The sequence below is a fragment of the Peromyscus leucopus genome, chromosome 4 (assembly GCF_004664715.2).
Source record: "Peromyscus leucopus breed LL Stock chromosome 4, UCI_PerLeu_2.1, whole genome shotgun sequence".
Taxonomy (NCBI): domain Eukaryota; kingdom Metazoa; phylum Chordata; class Mammalia; order Rodentia; family Cricetidae; genus Peromyscus; species Peromyscus leucopus.
Window position 1 is genome coordinate 56,809,450 of NC_051066.1, and position 22,820 is coordinate 56,832,269.

At 38.3% G+C, this 22,820-nt stretch overlaps 1 protein-coding gene across 7 annotated transcripts in view; it reads right to left on the reverse strand.

Annotated features, from left to right (window-relative positions):
• Pde1a (phosphodiesterase 1A) overlaps positions 1 to 22,820 on the reverse strand; it is a 288,051-nt gene that overhangs the window by 31,421 nt on the left and 233,810 nt on the right. For all 7 annotated transcript variants that reach the window (XM_028884593.2, XM_028884590.2, XM_028884591.2 and 4 more), the window contains 4 exons: positions 16,521 to 16,621; positions 5,313 to 5,438; positions 2,287 to 2,388; positions 2,062 to 2,182 (listed from right to left, as the gene is read on the reverse strand). In XM_028884593.2, the coding sequence (XP_028740426.1) occupies positions 2,062 to 2,182; positions 2,287 to 2,388; positions 5,313 to 5,438; positions 16,521 to 16,621 (450 nt within the window). The remainder of the gene's footprint in view (positions 1 to 2,061; positions 2,183 to 2,286; positions 2,389 to 5,312; positions 5,439 to 16,520; positions 16,622 to 22,820) is intronic.

A 22,820-nucleotide genomic window follows, 5' to 3' on the forward strand; every position in this document is an offset into this window, starting at 1 on the left:
CTAACCCAAATCCTGGATTCTCTGATGTAGAACTGTATATAAATTCAATTAAAATGCAAGTATATGAATATTCAGGTTGTAGCTTTGTTTTATGTCTATTTTGATAATCTTTTTCAAAGAATTAGGGAATTTTATTTCTGTTTTCAATATGTTTGCATAGATTGTTCATACTATTTCATACCCTTTTGACATATATAAACTCTATTATAATAACCCATCTTCCATATATATTTCTCCATCCTTTTGGTCCTGTAAGTAATTTCATTATTTTGTCAGCACGTCAGTTTTGGTCTCTATTAATTTTGGCTATTGTTTATCTTTGTTCTGTTTCACTGATATTTGGTTTTACATTTGTTATCTCTTCAACTTTAGTTCAATTTTCTTAAATTTTACCTACATTCTTAAGATAAAAAAGAGATCAGAGATTGTATCCTTTTGGTTTTTTTAAATAATACAATTATATAATGTTACAAAATGTTCCCTAAGTACAGTCTGAGTTGCAGTCAACAGATTGCTGTGTGTTATGCTTTTAAAAGTTTTTCACACCTATGCAATGAAATTTATAATACTGTGCACGTCGAGCGGTGGTGGCGCACGCCTTTAATCGCAGCACTCGGGAGGCAGAGCAGGCGGATTTCTGTGAGTTCGAGGCCAGCCTGGTCTCCAAAGCGAGTTCCAGGAAAGGTGCAAAGCTACACAGAGAAACCCTGTCTCGAAAAAACAAAACAAAAAAAAAAAACAAAACAAAAAAAACAAACAAACAAAAAACAAATACTGTGCACACTGAAGTTCAGAGGAGATTTTGGGTTTATACTCATGATCCAGGAAGGTGCCATATAGACCTAGAGACCATATAGACACCCATGTCTGGGAGACTCCCTGCCCTTTTCTTAACTGCTTTACCTGACCATTACTGGATCACATCCTTCGTGACAAAATTCTAATTGCCAGTATAGTATTAGCCCTGAGTTCTATGGTCTAACAAATTACCAACTCTAGAATGGATAGCAAGAACTGAATTTGTAACCAGCTGGTCAGAAACCAACATTTCTACATCCTACGGCTCCGCTAGGGCTGAAGTCTGAAGTGGAGCCTGTCTTTTGGAAGACTGAGCCTTTAACTTGTGGAGTTTAAGCCAAACTTGAGTAAGTTAGTACCATGTTTGTACTAGAGAATCCCAACTTTGGATTCGGAGATGTTAGACAGAACAGGGGTGCTGCACAGGAGACAACTTGTCCATGCTGCAGCAGAAAGCAGCGCTCTCCTCTGCTCTAGGCTTGTATTTATTTTTTCAGTTAAGCATGTGTCTGCTCAGCTTCATTTTCTTTAGCCTCCTTTGCAGCTGTGCCAGGAAGATACACAGAGAAGTTTGTGTGTCCTTCTTCCTCTTTTCATTGTGCAAGCTATTTGCTGTCTCCAATTTTAAACTTACCTCTTAACAATGTAATGATTCTAACCTGTTTTTTCAACTCTCTTCTTTCCTGACTGCCACGTTCTCATATTTAAGACATTCCTTGCTGTAGAATAATCCTTTTGTACACTATGAAGATTTGTCACTGTGATTGGTTTAATAAAGAAACTGACTGGCCAATAGTTGAACAGGATAAAGTTAATCAGTAGGGAAAGCCAAATTGAGAATGCTGGGAAAGAGATGGGCAGAGTCGCCAGCCAGAAGGAAAGGAGGTAAGACATTCAGGAGAGGTAAATGCCACAAGCCACATGGCAGAATGTAAATTAACAGAAATGGGTTAATTAAAGTTGGAAGAACTAGTTAGTAATAAACCTGAGCTATCAGCCAAGTCTCTAAGTCAATTCTTTGTGAAGCAGCTACTGGTTATTTGAGAGTAGCTGCAGGACAGAAAAACTCTGCCTACAATTACTCTCTTTAAAAGACGTTTAATACTCTTTTGGGTTATCTGATGTATTTCCCTAAAACATTACTAAATTCTCACAAGCACACTAACTATGTGCTTTGGCTAATTGAAAATATAAGTCAGAAGCACTAGAACAAAGTTAGATCAATATTCACAGCTGCTGTTTCCAAAACAGTGAAAAAGGCACCTGCAGGAAAAACTCCTCCATTAGGGCCATGGTCCATCTGTAGTGCAGCTTCCAAGTCTTGGCTGGGTGGCTGATGTCGGCTGCATGGAGTATCAGGGACATAGTTTTGGCTCTGTCAATCCTGCCAAACCAAAGACATGTTCAAATTACCAGAACCAAATAATCACCTGCTGTTTTGTAAGGCCATCCCCCAGAAGATGAACATGACGCAAGGAAACAACCTACCCTTCAGGCTGCTGCAAACTGTTTCTTATGTTTTTAATTTGCTGGAAATGACCTGACATGTCTGTAGATAACACCATTTCAATCACTAAGTTCCGAAGATCCCTGCAGAGGCACCAAAAAGAAAATGGTTCATTTGACTCTTCCTGAGCTCCATGAGGGACATTTCTGTAAATATCCACGATTGCACTATTTTTTCTAACAATTATAGGCGCTAAATTTAGTAGTGCTCACAAAAGCTGGACATTATTTTAATCATTGACACTCTTGAGCACTTGAAAAAAAAAACATGCCATTTAATTGTCTCCTTAAAAAAGAGATGTTTTCCATTTGCAGGCCACAACATTTCTTGCCAGCTCATAATTGCTGTCTTGTTTTGTTGTTGTTGTTGTTGTTATTGTTTTCTGCTTGAAATGATCCTTGGCCATTTTAAAGAGATATTGTTATAAATATAATTATGTGTGGGTGATAATGGAGGCCAGAAGTCAAATTCAGAGGTGCTGTCCACATTGTTTTTTGAAACAGTGTTTTTCACTGGCTTGGGGCTTGACCATTAGGCTAGGCAGACTGGGCAGCAAGTCCCAGGCATCCCCCTATCTCTGCCTCCTGAAGGCTGAGATTTCAAGCATGTTCTACCATATCTGGCATTTTCACATGGCTTCTGGGGACTGAACTAAGGTCTTTGCATTTGTATGGCATGTGCTTTAGTTACATCCACACTTTGTTCCTAAATGTAAATTTGAGTGCTTTAGAAGTAAGACACATAATCAGTCGGGCTTGAGGATATTCCAAGTCTATGTGGCCAGCAAAATTGGTTATCTTAGTGCCCTATGGAAGGGATATGGAGGAGCATGGTTTCTCAAGGTCCTTCCTGCACTTTTCTCATTTTACCAGTATTTATCCAGTCAACGTACAGACTTAGGATTATGCAGTAATTCCTTAGTCAGTATGCTAAACATCTAATTCCGATAATATACCTGCAAAGGGCTATTAATATTTCCCTCCAGAGGAGATTTCATTTGCTCAGTTATGCAGCTAGGATGTGGCTGAGACAAGAGTCAACCAGAATTCCCACTCCAAAAGCTGACCCTTGGACCACTCCACAGTGTCTAGCAGCCATCACAGGGACCTCAGAGAAGTCCATATACTAGTGAGAGGAACTCTATAAAACATGGCACTGTTTAAGCTTTTAACCAAGACGCCATAGTGTAAATACAGTGACCATATCACAGAGCCTGTGTATGAGTAACACATTCTCACTCTAAGTAGAAAATTGAGTCATCCTAGCAAAGGCTCGTAGAGACCGACAAGAAATCAATTATGCTTTGTTTTCACTATGGGGCCAGTATTCTAAGTTAAAGCAAGGCATGGGGCACCTTGAACTATGATTTTGAATCAAAATATTTTTAGCTGGGCGATGGTGGTAGTGCATGCCTTTAATTCTAACACCCAGGAGGCAGAGGCAGTTGTATCTCTGAGTTCAAGGCCAGTCTGGTCTACAGAGCAAGTTCCTGGACAGCTAGGGCTTTACAGAGAAACCCTGTCTGGAAACTCTTACCCTCCCCCAAAAATTTTGTACATAAAAAATTATTTATTTTTCAAAATAGCAACATATTAGAATTGTTATTGAAAATTTCGGGTGCTCAGTTAAACTTTATTTTAGATGAAGGCAACAAGAACTCAGTATTAAGCTATCATTTCTAATACTAGGCAGCCTGTTTAGAATAATTTATCCAGATATTCAGGCCAATAAAGAAATTAAAGATAGTTAAGAAAATTATTCCCAATTACAGTTTTTTAGATGAAATTTTAACAGGATTCACATTATCAACTGGACACAATATTTGTTAACTAAGAAAACTGAGACAAAATTTTGTGAAGTTTATACAGTGTAATGAAAATGCTACACTTTCCATTTAAATACTCAATAAATTCTAGATGTTATATTAATAAACTGGGAAAAATATTATACAAGAGAAATACAACTTAATGTGTAAAATATTCTTATAAAAGGAGCAACTATTTTATTTGTAATAAAAAACTAAAAAGATTTGAGGGAAGAAAATTACAGGTCTTTAACAAGATAACTGAATTTCAATGCTCAGTAAAATTTATGTTTTATCAGTAAATTGGTACTTTGTTGGTGAATGGAAAGCATTAAATCTATTAAATTTTACAGTCTATGTGATTATTGTGCTATTTGTTAACACAACAATACAAAAAATGTCTGAAGTTACTAAAGAGAAACATAAAATAAGAGGGCAAAGGAAAAAAACAGAGTAAATAAAATCATACTGAAAGAGCAAGATTTAACATGGAAAAAGGAAATAAAGGTAATTCAACGGAAAGACAGCGAAATAATGTACATGTTATTCCTGGGAGAAGCATACAGTATTTTCATCCACATTGGGGTCATGTTAGTATAGTTGTAAGTTTTGTTCAAGTAGATGAAGGTCTTTATTTTCTTAAGGCTAAGCTCCCCAATAGCAAAATACTAGAGAGAACAATGAACATAAAGCTGCTATGTTCAAGCCTGTGGGGGACCTGCCCCTTTCTGAATGGAGACAGAGCAGTGGGTGAATGCAGACGGAGGTAGATGGGAGTCAGGAAGGGGGAGACAGGAAGAGAGAAGGAAGGAGAAACTGTGGTTGGTATGTAAAATAAAGGAAAAATGTTAATTAAAAAAACATGAGCATCATGCTAAAATTTTGAATTTATATAAGCTACATATTGGTTAAAAAAAATCCAAGCTCCACTACAGACTGAATGATTATGTACCCTAAGCATTTGTGGTGTGACATGTGGCTTTACATGTGTGTGGGAACACTGAATTGATCTGAAGAGAGTTTTTGTCTGTCCAGCAGCAGAGATGTGTGCCTGGACTGAGCCTTCAAAGGCCTTCTCCTCAGAGTGTCTAGTCAGCAGATGCTGAGTTGGTAATGGGAGAAGACCTGGGGTTTCATCTGTTTTTCTTACTTTAATAACATCACTTACATTGTTCTTGGGGTTCAATTTCCTCTGAAACTCACCTCCAGTCATCTTTAGATAAGTTTACCAAGATATTCATTTCCTCCTCTTGCATAAGTCGGTAGGCTGCACTCACGTGGTGATTCTCCAGCACAGAGCGGTCATTGTACAGAATGGCAACATCTGACCTGGAAATTGAAAGCAAACATCCCGATGAGAATTTCTTCAGACTGAGATTTTAATAATAAATAATCAAGTTTAAGTCATCCCACTGGTTGGAATCCTGTCATTGAACACAGAACACCATGCTAAGTGACCATTTAAATAACTGTATAATAATTTCACATTTGAAGCAGACTTAAATGGCATGGCAGTTTCCACTGCCATTCCCAGAAGGACTGCAGAGAATTCAGTTCCCCTTTATACCGTCTGCCTCCACAGTGTGGTGCTTGGGAGCATAGTGTTCATGTTACTGCTTTTGTTGTGTTTTCTTTCCCCAAATGTCACAGAGTTTGAATCATGCAGTAGACTGTCTTCCCAGATTGGCTCTTCTCACTTACCAGTATGCATTGGAGCTTCAGTTAGGTTGCTTTCTTATTCTTATTTTAAAACATTCTTTGTGTGTTTTAAATAATAGTCCTTTGACAACCATGTCTCGTGCATACATTGTCCCACTGTCTGTGTCTTGTCTTTTTATTTTCTTAACAATGTCTTTGGCAGGAGGGCAGTTTTAATTTTAAGGAAGTTCAGCTTTCAACTCTTATTTTCATACACAGTGCCTTTGGTGTTGCTTTTGGTCATTATTAAACCCTGGGTCATATCAACTTTCTCTTGTGCTGTCTTTTGCAATGTCATGATTTGTGCTTTATGTTTAAGTCTCTGATCCTTTTGAAGGATGTATGGTCTGTATCTTAACACATTTCATGCTGCTGAGGCAGGATACTTGTAGTTATTTTATATATTATAGAGATTCATTTCCCATAGTTCTGAAGACAGGAGCGTTTGAGATAAGAACGCCATCCTCTGGAAAGCTCCTTCTTGCTGCATTTCTGTGTACCACATGGAAGAAGAGCAGAGATATGGAGAGAGCAAAGCCTCTCCCAAGAATCTTTTCATAATGGTAGTATGTTTGTGCAGGGGGGAGCCCTTACAACCTACATACTCCCAGTCAGGAGTGGCCTACCTACATACTCCCAGTCAGGAGTCCCCTAGCTGGTGCATGCAGGTTCGGTTCCCATCCCATGAATTCTAGAGGACATGCTCAAACCATAGCAGTTTGCATCTACTCTGTGTTCTTTCTGCATACGGATGTGCAGGTTTTCTAACACCATTTACTGAAAAGATTCTTGTCATTCCAAAGCCTTAATTCCTTGGTCAAAGACCGACCAACTAGGGGCTGCAGAGATGGGTCAGCAGTTACAAGACATTCCAAAGGACCAAAGTTCAGTTCCTGGCAATAGTGCCAGGAGACTCACACTGCCTTCATCTCCAGGCTCATGAGAATGTCCCCTATAGGAACCAGCACACACATGGCATACACACATACACATAAGTAATAAAAGTAAATAAATTAATTAAATAAAACAAATATTTTTTTAAAAAAAAATCAATTGGCTAAATATTGTGGGTCCATTTCTGTGCTTTTTAGTCTGTTCCATTTTTCTAAATGTCTTATTGTTTCATTAATACCACACTTTCTGATTCTCACAGATTTGTAGTCACTACTAAACCACATCTCTCACCTCAAAGGAGATAGTCTATTTTAGAGCCAAATACGAATGATCATGGCTCAGGAGTACAGACTTGGGTTACTCCCAAATCCCATGTTTTAACATCATAACAATTCTTTGCATCTTTAGACTGAAGAACAAAGAAAATTTAAAATTTTGAAAATTTTGAAAATACATTAATAGAAGTGTCAGGCAGGACTCAGAGGTATACCAAAAGCTTTGCTCTAGGCCTCAGATGTCATCTGATGACATTCTTAGCCTGTTGGTTGTGGAGAATGAGGGGTCCGTACACTCCAAAGGATTTACTAATGGCTACAAAGTTGTTAGATCTCATAGAGAGGAGGTCAATAAACCGCTTGGAAGGGGCTTAAGATGGCCCAGTATAATTTGGCTCTGGACTTGCAACATTTTAACTTTTCCACATTGTTGAATTTCTAATAAGTTAATTTGCCTTGCAAAAGTCTTAGTGCACGGTATGGTTTTTTTCCATGAGCTTTTCACAGTTGTAAACTTTAACGTAAGGGGGAATAGTCCTCTAATTTTATTTAGTTCCATGTTAGATTAACTATTCTGGAGCTCTTCTTTCTCCATACAAACTTTAGACAATATCCACAGAACTACTACACTAAATAAAAATCTGATTGAGATTGCATTGGATCTATAGAGCAACTTGGGTCAGGTCAATTCACATTTTAACCAAAATGAATCTTTCTCCCCACGAATGTGAATTACCTCTTCTCTTTGTTTCTTCCGTCAGAATCTTATGGTTTTCCTTCTCTAGATTTTTCTACACATTTTATTAGATGTGTACCCAGCATTTCAGTTTGGGGATGCTACTGTAAATGGTACTGCATGTTCAAAGGGAACATCCCCTTGTTCTTCTCTGGTGGGTAATAAAGCTGTTGACTCGGAATGCCGCGATGCATTAACCTTGTGTCCTGTACCCCTGCTGTAGCACTTCAGCTGCAGGGCTTGCTTTGGTCTTCTTCTGTTGGTTCTTGCAGACATGCTACACAGTCATGTCCCTGTAAACAAGCTGTATTTCTTCCTTCTCAATATAAATAATCCCAATTTCTGATCTTACTGTGTTGGCTGGTTCTTGGAGCCATACTGAAAGTCTGGGGGTGGAGGTGGGATAGCCTTCCCATTTGAAACAATACAGTGGCTAGACTGATTACTATTACATATTAATTCATATACTTACCATTTTTGTAAAATATTTAAAGTCTACTCCTGGTCATTTTCCAGAATGTAATATATTGCTATTAATGGTGGTCCCTGTTATATAATTCCAATTGTTAACTTATTCCTCTCATCTAAGCGAGATTTTAGTCATTTTCCAGAATGTAATACATTGCTATTAATGTAATAAATGCTATTAATTATATAACATGGTAGGCCACATGTTATATAATTCCTCTTGATAACTTATTCCTCTCATCTAGGTGAGATTTTAGGCCCTTTGACCAACATCTCCTAACTATTCCCGTCAGCATCCAGTGACTACCACTCCATTCTAGGACATATCCTTCATCAAACTGAGGTTATTGTCAACTCTTTCTAGTTTATTGAATTTGGACCATGAGTGGATATTAGATTTTGTCAAATACTTTTCTGCATATCTTGGTATGGCCCCATTTCTTCTTTAGATTTTTGGATTGAATTTAATGTGTTGAATTAGAGATAGCTTGCATACCTGGGATAACTGGTCATGGTGCTAATTTTCCCTTTAATTATCATAGTTTAAATATCTAACATGCCCTTTCCCTTCCATTTAAAATGCTAACATCTGTAATATAATCTAAATATCAAAAAGAAAAAAATTTAGCTCCTCCTTATTCAGTCAGTGAATGACTAGCCTCTTTTTGCCCTATTTCAAGTAGTTAATTACATCCTCATTCATTTGACCCCAATTTACTTTAGGAGGGGGATAAAGAGTATGATGGAAATCACTTTCTCCCACACATTTCTGTGATTAAATTTGAATATTGCTGATGCCATCGCTGTAAATTAGAATGGAGAATGTTGTTTTCAACACAGGTTTATGGCAGACATTTTACTCTTAAGTGAATTCATCAAGAGTCTTTTATTTCTCATCTGCTTATATTTTCATATAATATAAACTCCAAACTAATAAACTACTTCAAATTGTCTGGATAGACTAGATATTCTAGTCCAAGGTATGGACCCGTTGCAAGCATTCTGGGTTCTGTGAAGTAGAGTCGTGGCCTCCTCATTCTCTCCTCTTAGCATGTCAGGTAAGGATTGGAAGCAGAACCGTTGTCTACAGTATCTTCAGTTGGCGAGCCAGCCACACAGGCTAGCACAGTGAAAGGAAGCAGCAGTGATCAGAGGCAAGAGAAAGTGAAAGCCCACAGCAACTGCACTATTACATGCCTCCTAGTGCCTAGTACCTCTTACACTCCTCTTTCTTCTTAGATATATTTGCTATGTGTGTTGGTTGGCTTTAGGTCAATTTGACATAATCTAGACTAGTTGGAAAGAAGGACTCTCAAGTGAAACATGCCTCCATAACATTGCCATGTAGGTAAACCCATGGCCCAATTTCTTGATTAATGATTGGTGTGGGAGGGCCCAGCCATTTGTGAGTGGTACCATACCTGGGATGATGGTCCTGAGCTGTGTAAGAAAGCAGACTGAGCAAACTTGAAAGAAGCACTTCTCCACGGCTGTCTCTGTTTTCAGTTCCTGCCTCCAGGTTCCTACTTTGAGTTCCTACCCTGACTTCCCTCGGTGAAATGGTGCATCCTGAGAGTTGTAAGCTGAAATAAACCCTTTCCTTCCCATGCTGTGTTTTATCACAGTAATAGAAAGCCTGACTAAGACACTGTGGTAAGGAACTGTGTTGCACAAAATGGACTGTCTCTGGCTTTTTGATGCATAGGGTTCTAGTTACAACCTAGCTCTCACCTGTTACTGAACGCTTATTGATGAGCACACAAGTACAAAACAAAGAACCAACACTGTTACTAAAACAATACAAAAAGATGGGTGAATGTGTAAGATGATTTGCTTCTCTGTAGTAGCCATTTGCTATGTAGACCATAAAATCATGCTGTCTGCATTATCCAGACATAATATTTTTAAAAGAAGAAACAAAAAAAATCTGACATCTCCTACAAGCAGTGTATTCAAGAGCATCATCTAATAGTCTGCCAGATAAAGCAAGCCTTTTGTAAACTCCACATAAGTGAATCAGCCTATCAGTCACTAGATTAATCCCTCACTCCTATGCATCCTTCACTGTCACAAAAATGAAATTGTCTAACTAATGTCATATATCTTTCAACAATCTCACAACCTAAAACTCACTTAACTAACAGACATAGCTCAACACAAAAGAAGGTCATATGTAATCTGTATTTAAGGGATAATTAAATCAATATTAACTGAACAAAATGCCACATGTATTTCCAGAAGTTTGCTGATTATAGGAAACCTATGGTTTTCCAATAATCTCATTTGTATCATTTATCTCCTGACATATCTATTGTAAGATTTTCAAGGTTATTATATATCCTTAAAACAAGTAAAGCTGTGTTTTTGAACCAGATTTAGCATAGCAAAGTACTTTCGGTTTTGTCTCATAAATGCAACACGCTTACTGAGAATACAGCATGGTCTTAATGTTTGATATCTTTTACTGCTAAGAAAAGAACAAGACTCTAAGCAACATGTAGTATCCATGGTAACATGTAGCTCGGCATTTGCTGTTCACAAAGAGAAAATTAACTCCATTTATTTACACTTTCAAGGATTTCGCCCATTATAATAGCTTTAGTGAACTCAAATGTAGCCTTGCCCTGTGTTCTAAATCATTTTCATCCATTTTGTTTACATGGTAAATGTGTCTCCATCTAGGAAAAAGCCCTGTACATCCAAATAGCATGAACACTATAAAATAAAACAGAATTAATGTTATTGGTGACATTTGATCTTATTTCTCCCTTGGCAATGTGAAGGTAATGTCATAAACTTAAAATGTTATACTGTTGCATGTTTTTGTCATTGAAATAATGTTTTCATAGAACTTTCAAGTTCATGTAAAATGACTCCATTAAACAATTGACTCTGGTAGACAATTTATAAGAAAAGCAGTGAAATATAAAACCACACTCATCTTAATTAGTTACTATAAATGAGGAAAATGCTGATTCCTCTGCCATCATCACCCTTTCCTTCTCTCCTCTTCATGTGGCATCCTTCTCTCCCTCATCTAATTTCTGTGCTTCTTCCTTCTTCTCCAAACCCAACACTTAAATAAGTTAGCTCTCTTCACCCTGCTGCAGATGATTAGTGAAAGGAAGATATTGTGATATCCTGATGCAGCATAGGAGAAACCAGTTTGGTTTCCACTGCTCAGAGCAGAAAGGGCAAGCATTGCTCTCTTTACAGGTCACTTGCTCCCTTCACCAAACCCTGGAACTCTGCCTATACAAAGCCCAGCTCATTAATGACCTGTCTTTATATAACTCCTCCCTGTTATGGATTCTGTAGGTACAAAAAGTCTTCAATAAGCAACCTTGACCTGAATGCTCTTCTTTTCCTTTGATTCATAATACAATATAAGGAAAGGGGTTCCCTTTCTTTGCAAAATGAATTAATAAACTTCCTGGTTTATAACCAGATTTCAAGGTTCTTCTTTCCTACTGTTTCTATGTCTTTCTTGGGGACATGAGTCCAGGGAGAGACAGAATGTCTTCACCACATTTTCACTGAGTTTCAACTTTTTCTGTTGATCAACTGCCCATCCTATTTGGGACTTGAACAGTTTGGACCCACCCTATGTCTGTATCTTGCTGTGGGAGCAGAGTTGGGTAGTTACCATACTGAGTCTGCCCCTCTTCTCAAATTCTTGATCTCAGCATAGCCATCCACTGACTGTATTTTCATAGGTCACTTTATCCTAATGATCTCAATTTTTCTTAATATATCATGGAATGCAAACCAGATGATCTATAAGTTGGATTTCAGTCATCTTAGGTTGCCATTAAGGTCGTTGTTTTGTTTTGTTTTGTTCCGAGACAGGGTTTCTCTGTAGCTTTGTGCCTTTCCCAGAACTCACTCCGTAGCCCAGGCTGGCCTCGAACTCACAGAGATCCACCTGCCTCTGCCTCCCAAGTGCTGGGATTAAAGGCATGCGCCACCACTACCAGGCCAGCCACCACTGCCCGGCACGCCATTAAGGTTTACAATACCTAATGTTGTAATAGACTGTGGCTTTCCTCTCAACACCACTACAGAAACTTCTTATATCTGAAATACTAGTTGTTAAAATATTTGTTAAAAACTTAAATGAACCAACCACATTAAAAAAACTAGCATATTTATGTTTATAGCAGCTCTATTCATAAGAGCCAAAATTTAGTAGACTAAAATTCTTCTAGTCCCACCAGTTGTGGTGGGACCATGCAATGTAATAGTATTATCAAGAAGGAAAATAAGTTATCAGGACACCAGAAACCATGGAGAGACCTTAAACACATATTGCTAAATGGGAAAAAAAAAAAAAAAAACCAGCCTAGGGTACATACTGCCTAATTTCAACATGACATTTTGGAAAAGGCAAAACTAATCCAATCTTTACAATCTGTGTTCCCAATGGTAAAACAAGAGAGAAATAAGCAAAGAGGATGGGATGTTTAAATCACTAAAACTACCGCGGGGTACATTAAACATTTATCAAAATCCATGGAAATTATAAACAAAGTTGGAACCCTAAAGTAAAGCCAGGACTTTAATTAGTAGCGTGGCAATAGTAGCTTACTAATTGTAATTAGAGCTCTATAACAAGGTATATATTGGTTCTGATTATAGGGCAAATCTGTAGGGTGGCTGAGTTGAGCATATAGAAACTTTGTGCTCCATGATCAGTTTTTTTTCTATAAATCTAAAATTGTTCTAAGAATGGTTTATCAAAACAAAACAAACAAAAACAACCATATTTGACCAGATGGGAAGAGGGGTTCTGGAAATGGATAGGTTTAAGTATGGTTGTGGGTCAGGGTAGTTGGGAAGAATAAGAGAAGAAAGATCAGTTAAAACTATATATAAAAAGGCCATACAGGAGCCTGATAAGTAACTAACTAAAAATAAAATAGAATTTGAATGGAGGTACCCCTATGAGCACATAAAGCTGCTTTTCCAGAAGTTTGAGGTTATTAAAAGAAATTCATAGCCGGGCGGTGGTGGCGCATGCCTTTAATCCCAGCACTCGGGAGGCAGAGCCAGGAGGATCTCTGTGAGTTCGAGGCCAGCCTGGGCTACCAAGTGAGTTCCAGGAAAGGCGCAAAAGCTACACAGAGAAACCCTGTCTCGAAAACCCCCCCCCCAAAAAAAAAAAAAAAGAAAGAAATTCAGGCAGGAAATACCTTCCTATGAGGTATAGTCAGGGAGTTTCCTAAGCCCCCAAAATGATTCAGGCAATTACTACCACTGTTGGTTTCCCACCAGAACGAGATGGTAACAACTATTGCTTAAGACGTTGTACACTCCAGTCTTAGACACAGAGAAATTAAGTTGGAGCTGGCTGGGACGCTTCCTCACTAGAAACTTATTCTTCCTAGTGCTAGAGACTTCCCTGCTTGTTGCTGGAGGACTCTTACCAACGGTCTTTCTTTGCCATGGATCCTGTATGCACACCACAAATCAGACATGCAAGATGTGCCCATTGGTGTGACAGCGGCTTCTGTGTTATGGAGATAATAAGCTACTTATTGATTGGATTTGTGGCCCACTGACTCAGGAGAAAATTCATGTTTGGTACTGTAAACCTGGTCAAAAGTCCATGGCTGAGGAGATCATAAGCCCAGGTTGGGAATTTACTAACATAGTTTTTGCTTAATGAGCATAATATGCATATCAGCTTGCTTCTAAATAACTTTGTTTATGCCTGTATATTAGTCTTACTATCAGCTTTGGTGAGAAAGGGTTGTTTTTTTTTATTTATTTTTTATTTTTTTATTTTTATTTTATTTTATTTTTTTGCAGTAGGTAGCGGTAACTGCAGAGGTATACAACTGATCACAGTGATAAGAGTAACCATTGAATGCTCATCCACAAAGGGAACAGCTATATCTGAGCCATAAGTAGAACAACTATGTCACCCTCATTAAGGTGATAATGCCAGAGAACATTCCACAAGAAGGAATAGAGGGAATGCAAGAGCTGGAAGCAAAAGAGTGGCACGCTAAACTGTCTTCTGGGCATGACATGGCCATTGCATTTTGAACATAAAGCAGCTATGATAGCTTGCACAAGATTCACACAAGACTGGGCTTCTTAATACCTTACCACCATGTCATGGAAGAGGGAGGGGTTCATTGGGCCCTACTCTTACCTTTGGCTTTATACACAGTTAATGTTTTATAGGATAGGGAAAGACATTTATTCAGAGGTGTCCTTACTGGCAAAGTGTCCATGCTCGTCTAAACAACCCTTCAATCACATTCCTGTATTGAAACTCATTGGGCCACAGACACATACACAAAAGGACATAAAGTAGAGCGGTATTAAATAGGGGGAGCAAAGGCATGGGGAAGCGTGGGACAGACACAAGAGAAGGGACAAATCTAGTTAAAAACATCATATACATGTAGGAAGATATTATAATGAAACTCACTATTGAATGTGATTAACATATGCCAAGAAAGCATTTTTTTTGTTTTGCTTGCTTGCTTTTCTTTTCTTTTGTTTTGTTTTTGAGACAGTTTCTCTTTAGCCCTGGCTGTCCTGGAACTTGCTCTGTAGACCAGGCTGGACTTGAACTCCGAGATCCACCTGCTTCTGCCTCCTGAATTAGAGTGCTAGGATTAAAGGCCTGTGCCACCAATGCTTGGCGCCAATAAAGCATTTAAAAAAACAAACAATATTTAGTGTGGTGGTATTGTGTTCCCCGAAATATTGTGCACTCTATTAAACTTATCTGAGGTCAGAGACAGAACAGCCACAATATTAAACATAGAGGTTAGGCAGTGGTAGCACACGCCTTTAATCCTAGCATTCCAGAGGCAGAAATCCCTCTGGATCTCTGTGAGTTCAAGACCACATTGAAAACAGCCAGGCATGGTGACACATGCCTTTAATCCCAAGAAGTGAACCTTTAATCCCAGGGAGTGATAGCAGAAAGCAGAAAGATATATAAGGCATGAGGACCAGAAACTAGAAGTATTTGGCTGGTTAAGCTTTTAGGCTTTTGAGCAACAGTTTAGTTGAGAGCCATTCGGATGAGGACTCAGAAGCTTGCAGTCTGAGGAAACAGAATCAACTGAGGAATTGGCAAGATGAGGTTGCTGTGGCTTGTTCTGCTTCTCTGATCTTCCAGCACTCACCCCAATAACTGGCCTCAGGTTTGATCTTATTAACAAGACTCTTTAAGATTCATGCCACAGTATAGCGTTTTCTCAACAGAGCAGTTCTATAGTTTTCCAGAGATATGCAGGTGATATTTTCTCATTAAGCAATTGTGGCCAATCAAACACAGAAATATTAGGATTCCACATATAGAAAGTGAGTTCAATCCTGATTTGTCCTATACTCTATTATACCTCTCAGGCACTGATAACTCCATTTAACTAAAAAGATCTTAAAGTACCTTCCTTTTACAGACTGAGTTCTGCACTCCATCCCCACTGGATTGCTATGTTGAAACTCTAATCCTCAGTGTGGCTGTATTTGGATATAAATCTGTTAAAGGTATACACGAGGTAAGTGGGAGAACTGGATCTCTTATGAATGGTGCCCTCATATGAGGAAGGAGCACCAGAGAAGTACATGCAGAGAGGAAAGACATAAGGGGGTTGCTTCCTGCAAGTCACGGGGGAGAGCTAGAAGAAAACAAGCCACTAAAACATTGATCTTAGACTCTCAGGCTCCAGTACTGTAAAAAAGAAATTGTATGCTGTTTAAACCACCCATTCAGTGGTATTTTGTTATAGAAACCCTAGAGGATATTATAATACTTGTTCACTCTAGTATATTGGTTTGAGTAACTGCCATTATAACCATCATTAAAGCATATTATTTTTCATTTATATTGAATACTTTGTACTTCCCTGGAATGAGATTTCTTCAATCTCTTAATTTCTTAAGAAATAAAACTGTATACCTCCTACTATACACTGACATAAAATAATGCCTTAGACAATCTATTATATGAGGTGCCTCAGTAAATAAATACCTGATATATGTGACTACTCAGGCAAAGTCTTGGCAGAGATGATTTATCTTATAGATATCTATGTGCTTTAAGATGTTAAATACTCAGGTGAAATGTGTGTTTTGAAAAACAGTAGTAGATTGATTCAAGTTGTGAAAGCTTAAGAAGTTTTGCTAAAAATCATTAAATCCATTCTTAGTAAACTCTACATGTTCTAAACATCTTCTCTTAAGAAGAAATAAAATGCATAAAATAATTTTAATTGGTATATATTCATTGTTCAATGGTCATCTTCTAGGTCCTCTCTTTTTGAGAAAAATAAATTTTCAATTCTAACTTGTCAAAGACTTCGTTGCACTTACCTCGTCTGAATATGAAAGTTGTTTGTTGTTCCTGTGTGCTCATAATCATGAATGGCAGCTGCAAAAACCATTGCCAAAATTTCCAGTTCAGTGAGCCAGTGCTAGCAAAGGAAGGAGACATCTCATCACATTCAACATCTTTATCATCATTTCTCTTTATGGGCAGGTCTTCAGTGTGTTCAGAATGCACAATCATATAGAACAATGTGATGTTTCTTTCCTATGTTTTCCCTTTTCACTCAATTATGAATAATGGCTGCTTCATGAAATCAATGATTGTTTCATGCTTTGTTAAGTTCAAAATTTAAAATTCAAAATATGATCACCTTTACTTCTTAGAAAAGGAGTCTTTTTCCATTGTGTGAAAGGTTGACTGTAAATGATTTTGAGGTTACAACTTCACTAGTTTGGGGTCTTATGACATAAATTACAATATAGTGGTCTTTTAAAACATGGAGTTCACCTTCACTAAAATGTATATTTAAATAATTGTTGAAGACTTTATGAAAACAAATTTTCATTTAAAAACAAAAGTACTTATTCTTTTCAAGAGAGAAATTGAACTTTGTTTTTAGATTTAAGGATGTAGAAAAATTTCTGAGAATTTACCCAGTTTTGTATTTATAGCACATATGTTACCATTCAGTGAAACTTGATAATGACAAAGGGAAGAATAATTGTTTTCATGTAAAATCCAGGTCCATCTATTTCATATACATTGACTCCTCTTTTATGAGCTGCCTGATGCCATTTATTTACTGCTATAGCTTATAGAGTAATTGAATGCATTGTTTATCACTCATATTCTGTATAACACACAATCACACATGTGACAATTAAAAATAAATAAAACATAATAGAATCAAATTCACTGCCCCATTGCAGAAGGTAAGTTTCACATGTTCATTGATCAAACTGGGCAAGTGATTTCACACAGAACAGCTAAGACACAACAAGACCATCAACAAATGTTCTTTTGGACAGTCCTGCAAGAAGATAGTACTTGCATTAGGAAAATGGATTCTAAAATGAGCTGGAGTTCTCTTTTGGACACTTTCCATAATATGAAACACATAACCTAACCCCCACACCCATACATGCATACAAACATGCATAAATACACACACACACACACACACACACACACACACATATATATATACATGCATATACATTCACATACATATGTTGAGTTTGAGAGTCAGATGAAATGAGATTGAAAAGAGGATGAAGAGTATGAAACCAACTGATGGATTCCTTTAATTAAAAACGATGAATTTGGGTTTCATATAAAAGGCAGGCAGGAGCCACTGACGGCCTGTGAGTTGGCAATGGCAGTCTCTCGGGGCTCACTGAGCTGTGTTCCTCTCACAGAACCAACTGCAGAATTTGACACATACCAGGAAATATTGTTTGTAGAGTTGAAGATCATCAGATTTGCATAAGAGAGAAGTAGGAGGGAGCAGTGGAAGAGAGCATATGATCAGTCAGTCCATGTTTGAGTCTCTCTTCGTCATCAGGAAAGTGAGATGTTTACTGTCTAAGCCACAGATCCCATTAAAATGGAATTGGTGAGTGTTCCTCTGTGAGCTTCCAAAGTTTAGAGTAAATTTATGTGCTATTCCTACCAAAACCTTGTCCAATAGCTAAACACAGAGCAAATGACACTTCACTACAGTTATTACTTTATACTGCAGAGCATTAAATCTAGAAGATGACAACTGGCATGCCTTCACTGATGACACTTGAAATGTGAAAGCCCTAAATGCAGGCAATGACTTTTAGAACCGAAGGAACTCAGTGTAGCTAGGTGTTTGGTGCATGTAAACACTCACTTGAGAGTCATTGAAAGGAAGAAAGTGACCTTAGTAATAGCCTGTGTTAGGCTGAGCTGGGACTGAGCCTCCAGAGTTCCCGCTGAGACCATGGAACTAGACACAATGAAGTGAGTAGAAATGAAATAAAAATAGTTGGGCCCTCAGAGATCCAGTGTTTTATTAAAGAAACATGTTTCTAAGGGAACAGAAGCCACCTATCTTATTCAAGTATCTCTTATTGATTGTATTCATAGATTTAACTGGTTGGGGAAAAAAGCAACTTTCAATACCTACTATGATAATGCCAAATATAAGGCTGCAAAGTAAATTTAGAGATGGAATTTCATCACAGACTAGCTCATAATTATTCAAAATTATCTTCCTAGCTATCAAAATTGATTTTAAATGTATTTCCTGTTTTTCTCCTAGTTAATCTCTGCCTCCCACAAAGAGAAGTTTCTCCATGAACTCCACTTAAGTACTACTGTGTGATGGCCTTTTTGAATATGTTTATAGGAGAAAATAATTTGGGAATATAGAAATTTTCACATTCAATTGAAAAATATCTATTTTTGTCTTAGTAAAATAATTTTGCAACGACTGCTAGCTGATTCACTTATTGCTGGTGGTGAATGTGTTTATAGCTAAGCAAACATTTAAATTTTTAGATTTCTAAAATAACTCTTGGGGACATACGAGATCAGATCATACCATGTTTCCCATCTGGAACAGAACTGAATACAACACTGGGGGTCTGCTGGTTCCTGAAGGGCAGAAATCCAAGGTTAAAATGATGAGCCATGAGTGATGTAGATTCTGCATCTCATCTAAGATGTAGACAGTATGTGCCCTAGAATAGGGCTCAGACTAATGTATTCTTAAGTGGGCAGTCCTTGGGTTATAGCAGAAGGAAGTATTGACTGCTCCTAGCTTATACATCAATGACAGAGAGGAAGGAGCTAGAACTGTTGTTAAATGGGCCTTTGAGATGATTCCATTATTTTTATACTTGTTCTATTTTCCACTCAGGAGATAAATATTTGTATCTTTATGTTGGCAGATAGCAGAGCTGAGTCCTGTAGAACTGGATCAACACATCAGAGGTTATACAGAGACGAGAACTGGGATTCAGATAAAAAATTATTGTGTTTTCTTTTCTTCCTGTGGCTCACAGTAACTTTCATGGCTCAAGACAACTGCCCATATACTGAGCTTTCAAAAACAGAATTGGATATTTGAATGGGTAAAAGCTAATAGAACTGCAAGACTATGTTCACATTTGAATTGCTATATATGTATGTGTGCATGTGTGATAAAGAATATGCCTGGGCTAGTGAGAATTTCAGATCAGAAGATCATGTTGACTTGGTTCTTAACAAAATTTCAAAGGGACATAATAACAATTTTAGCCTAAAGTGTTGGGGATGGACATTTTTTTCCTCTTCATCTTTTTAAATAAACTTGAGTAGTTTGCTCTAATTTAACATAGAAAGGTATTACATCATGAAACCTGATACTATGCCTAGTATTATCAGTTGTTTATTTCAGGTACATACATAACATGCTTATAATGAGACTTGATGGTTCTTCATTACCAGCCTGTGAATTGCACAGTATTATTGACTCTGTTTTAGTGACAAGGAGACCAAAATACAGAGCTAGCATTAGAAGTAGCAGGTAGTATCTTCAAAGCTGGCAGCAGCCTCCTAAGCCCATACTCTTTCAAACAGTGTTGCTGGGGAAGCCATTCCTACAGACCATGACACATTTTCTGTAGATGGAGCAGAGAAAAATGGAGTCATCTCAAAGTGTGGGAGTTTGTTTCTGGGCAGTCAGTGGGTTGCAAGTTCCAGAGGAAAGACTGGCAGTCACTCTCTTTCTTCTCATGAGATCATTAGAGAGAACAAATGCAACCAGCCACCAAGTATAAAAGTGCTTTGCCTAAGGCCCTAGAATGACCTTGTCTTTAAAGAGACAGTTGCAGGTAGCTTGGCATCACTCCATATGGCAATGGCTCTTTAGCAAATGGATTTTCTGCACATCACTGTCACCATGGCACAGGTGACAAGTTAATCAAGGGGCAAAAGGAGAGAAAGGGAGGCACAGCAGCTGCGCCAGCATCTAGTCCCTGCTTCTCTCCAAGGCTGACTGTCAGGACTGAGGGCTTCCCTCGGATGTTAAAACACAGAGAGCTTCATCACAACCCCTTTCAGGCTGTGCTCCTCAGAACACCTTGCAGGTGACAGATGCATTAGTCACCTGACAGCATGGCCTGGAACTGGAGTGCTCTATAAATGCCACTCTGATAAGACCAGCTCAAAATAGCAGGGAATCAACTCAACATTAAAAGGAATGAGTGACCTAGTCTTTTCCATATCAAATCTGAATGGTGAGAAAAGACTCGAAGAGGTTTAGCCAGTATTTCTGTGATGCATTTTTGTTTCAAAGATCAAAGCTGTTCAACTGTATGAAAAGTAGCATTCACCTAGCACCGCAGAAGAAAGCTTATTAAAACCACTTCCCTGAAACTGTTAGGGTGACAGCGTGATCTCATTTTGACAAAATACTTAACACATTCATGAATTCATTTCACCACAAAAATTGTATTCCATTGTAAAAATCGTCCTCTTTTGCTTTAATTAAATGCATTTCCTGGATTTTACTCGAGACTAAGTTAGGTTTACCAGCTGACTAATTTTGTAATGGTCAAACTCACGGTTGACCCACCTGATACTTTGCTGAAGAATGAATAAAATCCGAAGCAAAGTGTCATGTCAATTTTCTTAAAAGGAAGGGAGTTACATCCACATTTGTGGTTTTCTCCAGAGTGACTCTGACCTGCACTAATGACTGCATTTTCTGGGTGTTATGCAAGGTAGCAGGGGATGCGGGCTCAGACTACCGAGGCTTCACGATGTGCTGAACAAATCTTCCCTGGAAATCCGAGGGTAAAGTCACATGGTGGATTTGAATTTATCTGGTTGTCCACTAATGTGACACCTCGCACTTTTTCAGTGTAACCTTCGGACTTGAGATTCTCAGAATAAAAGAGATGTTGATTTGGTTCCTGTGTCCTTATAGTAAACAAAAGAAAACAACAAAATGAGTTTGGACATTTGTAAAGATATTGTAAAATAATGAAATTCTGATGCCCACAACTGAGCAGCTCTTGAGTTAGAGCCAAGTAGGCTTTGCATTTCTACTCCCTCTTCAGAAAACTAACCAGTTTCCACTTTAAAGTGTCATCTACATAAATCTTCCTTTATTTGTTGTTTTCAGTTAACTGTTTAAATGACTAAACTCTGGGAAGAGGGAATGTCAAACATTTGAAAGAAAAATCGGCTCACCATGGGAATCAGGGCAGAGGCATTAGAAATCAGAGGCAAGAGGAGAACCCTAAGGCAATGTGTCCCACAGAAGGACGTGTTACTGCTCAGGAGGCCCTTCTTTCCATTCTGATAGGCCATGCACAGTACAGCAAGTGGAAGTGGAGCATTCCAGAAAGAAGTGAGACAATGCAGCCTCATTCAACCTTCGGCTTTGGGGAAACTCAGGTGCTACATAGGGGCACTCGTTCATGTACAACTAGAAAGAGAAACAAAGACTCCCCAAAAATACTTCTTTTAGGACAGTTTTTGAAATGATTGCTTTGTTATAGCATGGGTATTTCTCCAGTCTAGTGAATATTTAAAATGTCTCTGAAGTACCCATCTGAGATTCCAGCCACCAGCCATATCAATAACCATTCACAAGAGTGACATCCTAGACCACAAGGCAGGAATGTCCTCAGATGTCTCCAGCCATTGTTGCTAGCTAGCTGCTATCACATGGGAGACCTCAAGTGAATGTCTCCTCGCTTGGACTCTTAACCACAGGCCTTGGAGAGAGAATAACACATTGTTGTTTGAAGCTGCTACATTCTGGATGATTTTTTTTTTCCAGTAACAGATAATATGGAATGCAGGACAAGAGAGGGATCTGAGCCTAGAGCATTGAATGATCTGCAAAGTTTACCACACAAAGGAAAACAAAGAAAAAAAATTATTTGGTCAATATAGGATGGACCCTTACAATTGAACATAATATGTAGTATGAACACAATTAATTTGGGGGGACAGAGGGGAAGCAACTATGATGATAATTTACCCACTACAAGTTGCCAAGGCTTTTCTTAGAACCCTGACACTGAGTGAGGAGGTTAACTGAGGGCAGCTGATGAGTCCCATGTGGACAGTAGAATGGGGATAGTTCTGAGAAGCCACGGTATTGATACATGAGCTTTCAATTCTGAGAATTGTAGCCCTAAGTATTTAGCTCAAATCAATGCCACTTGCAGACATTAATGACATTATTTCAGCCAGGACTGGCACATGAGAAATGGAGAAGGCACAGGACATGAGGATGGCTCATGACCTGCACCCCTCACTGCCCACCTTAGGAGATCCTTCTTTTTTCTCCTTCCTGTTGTCATTCTGAGCTGGAA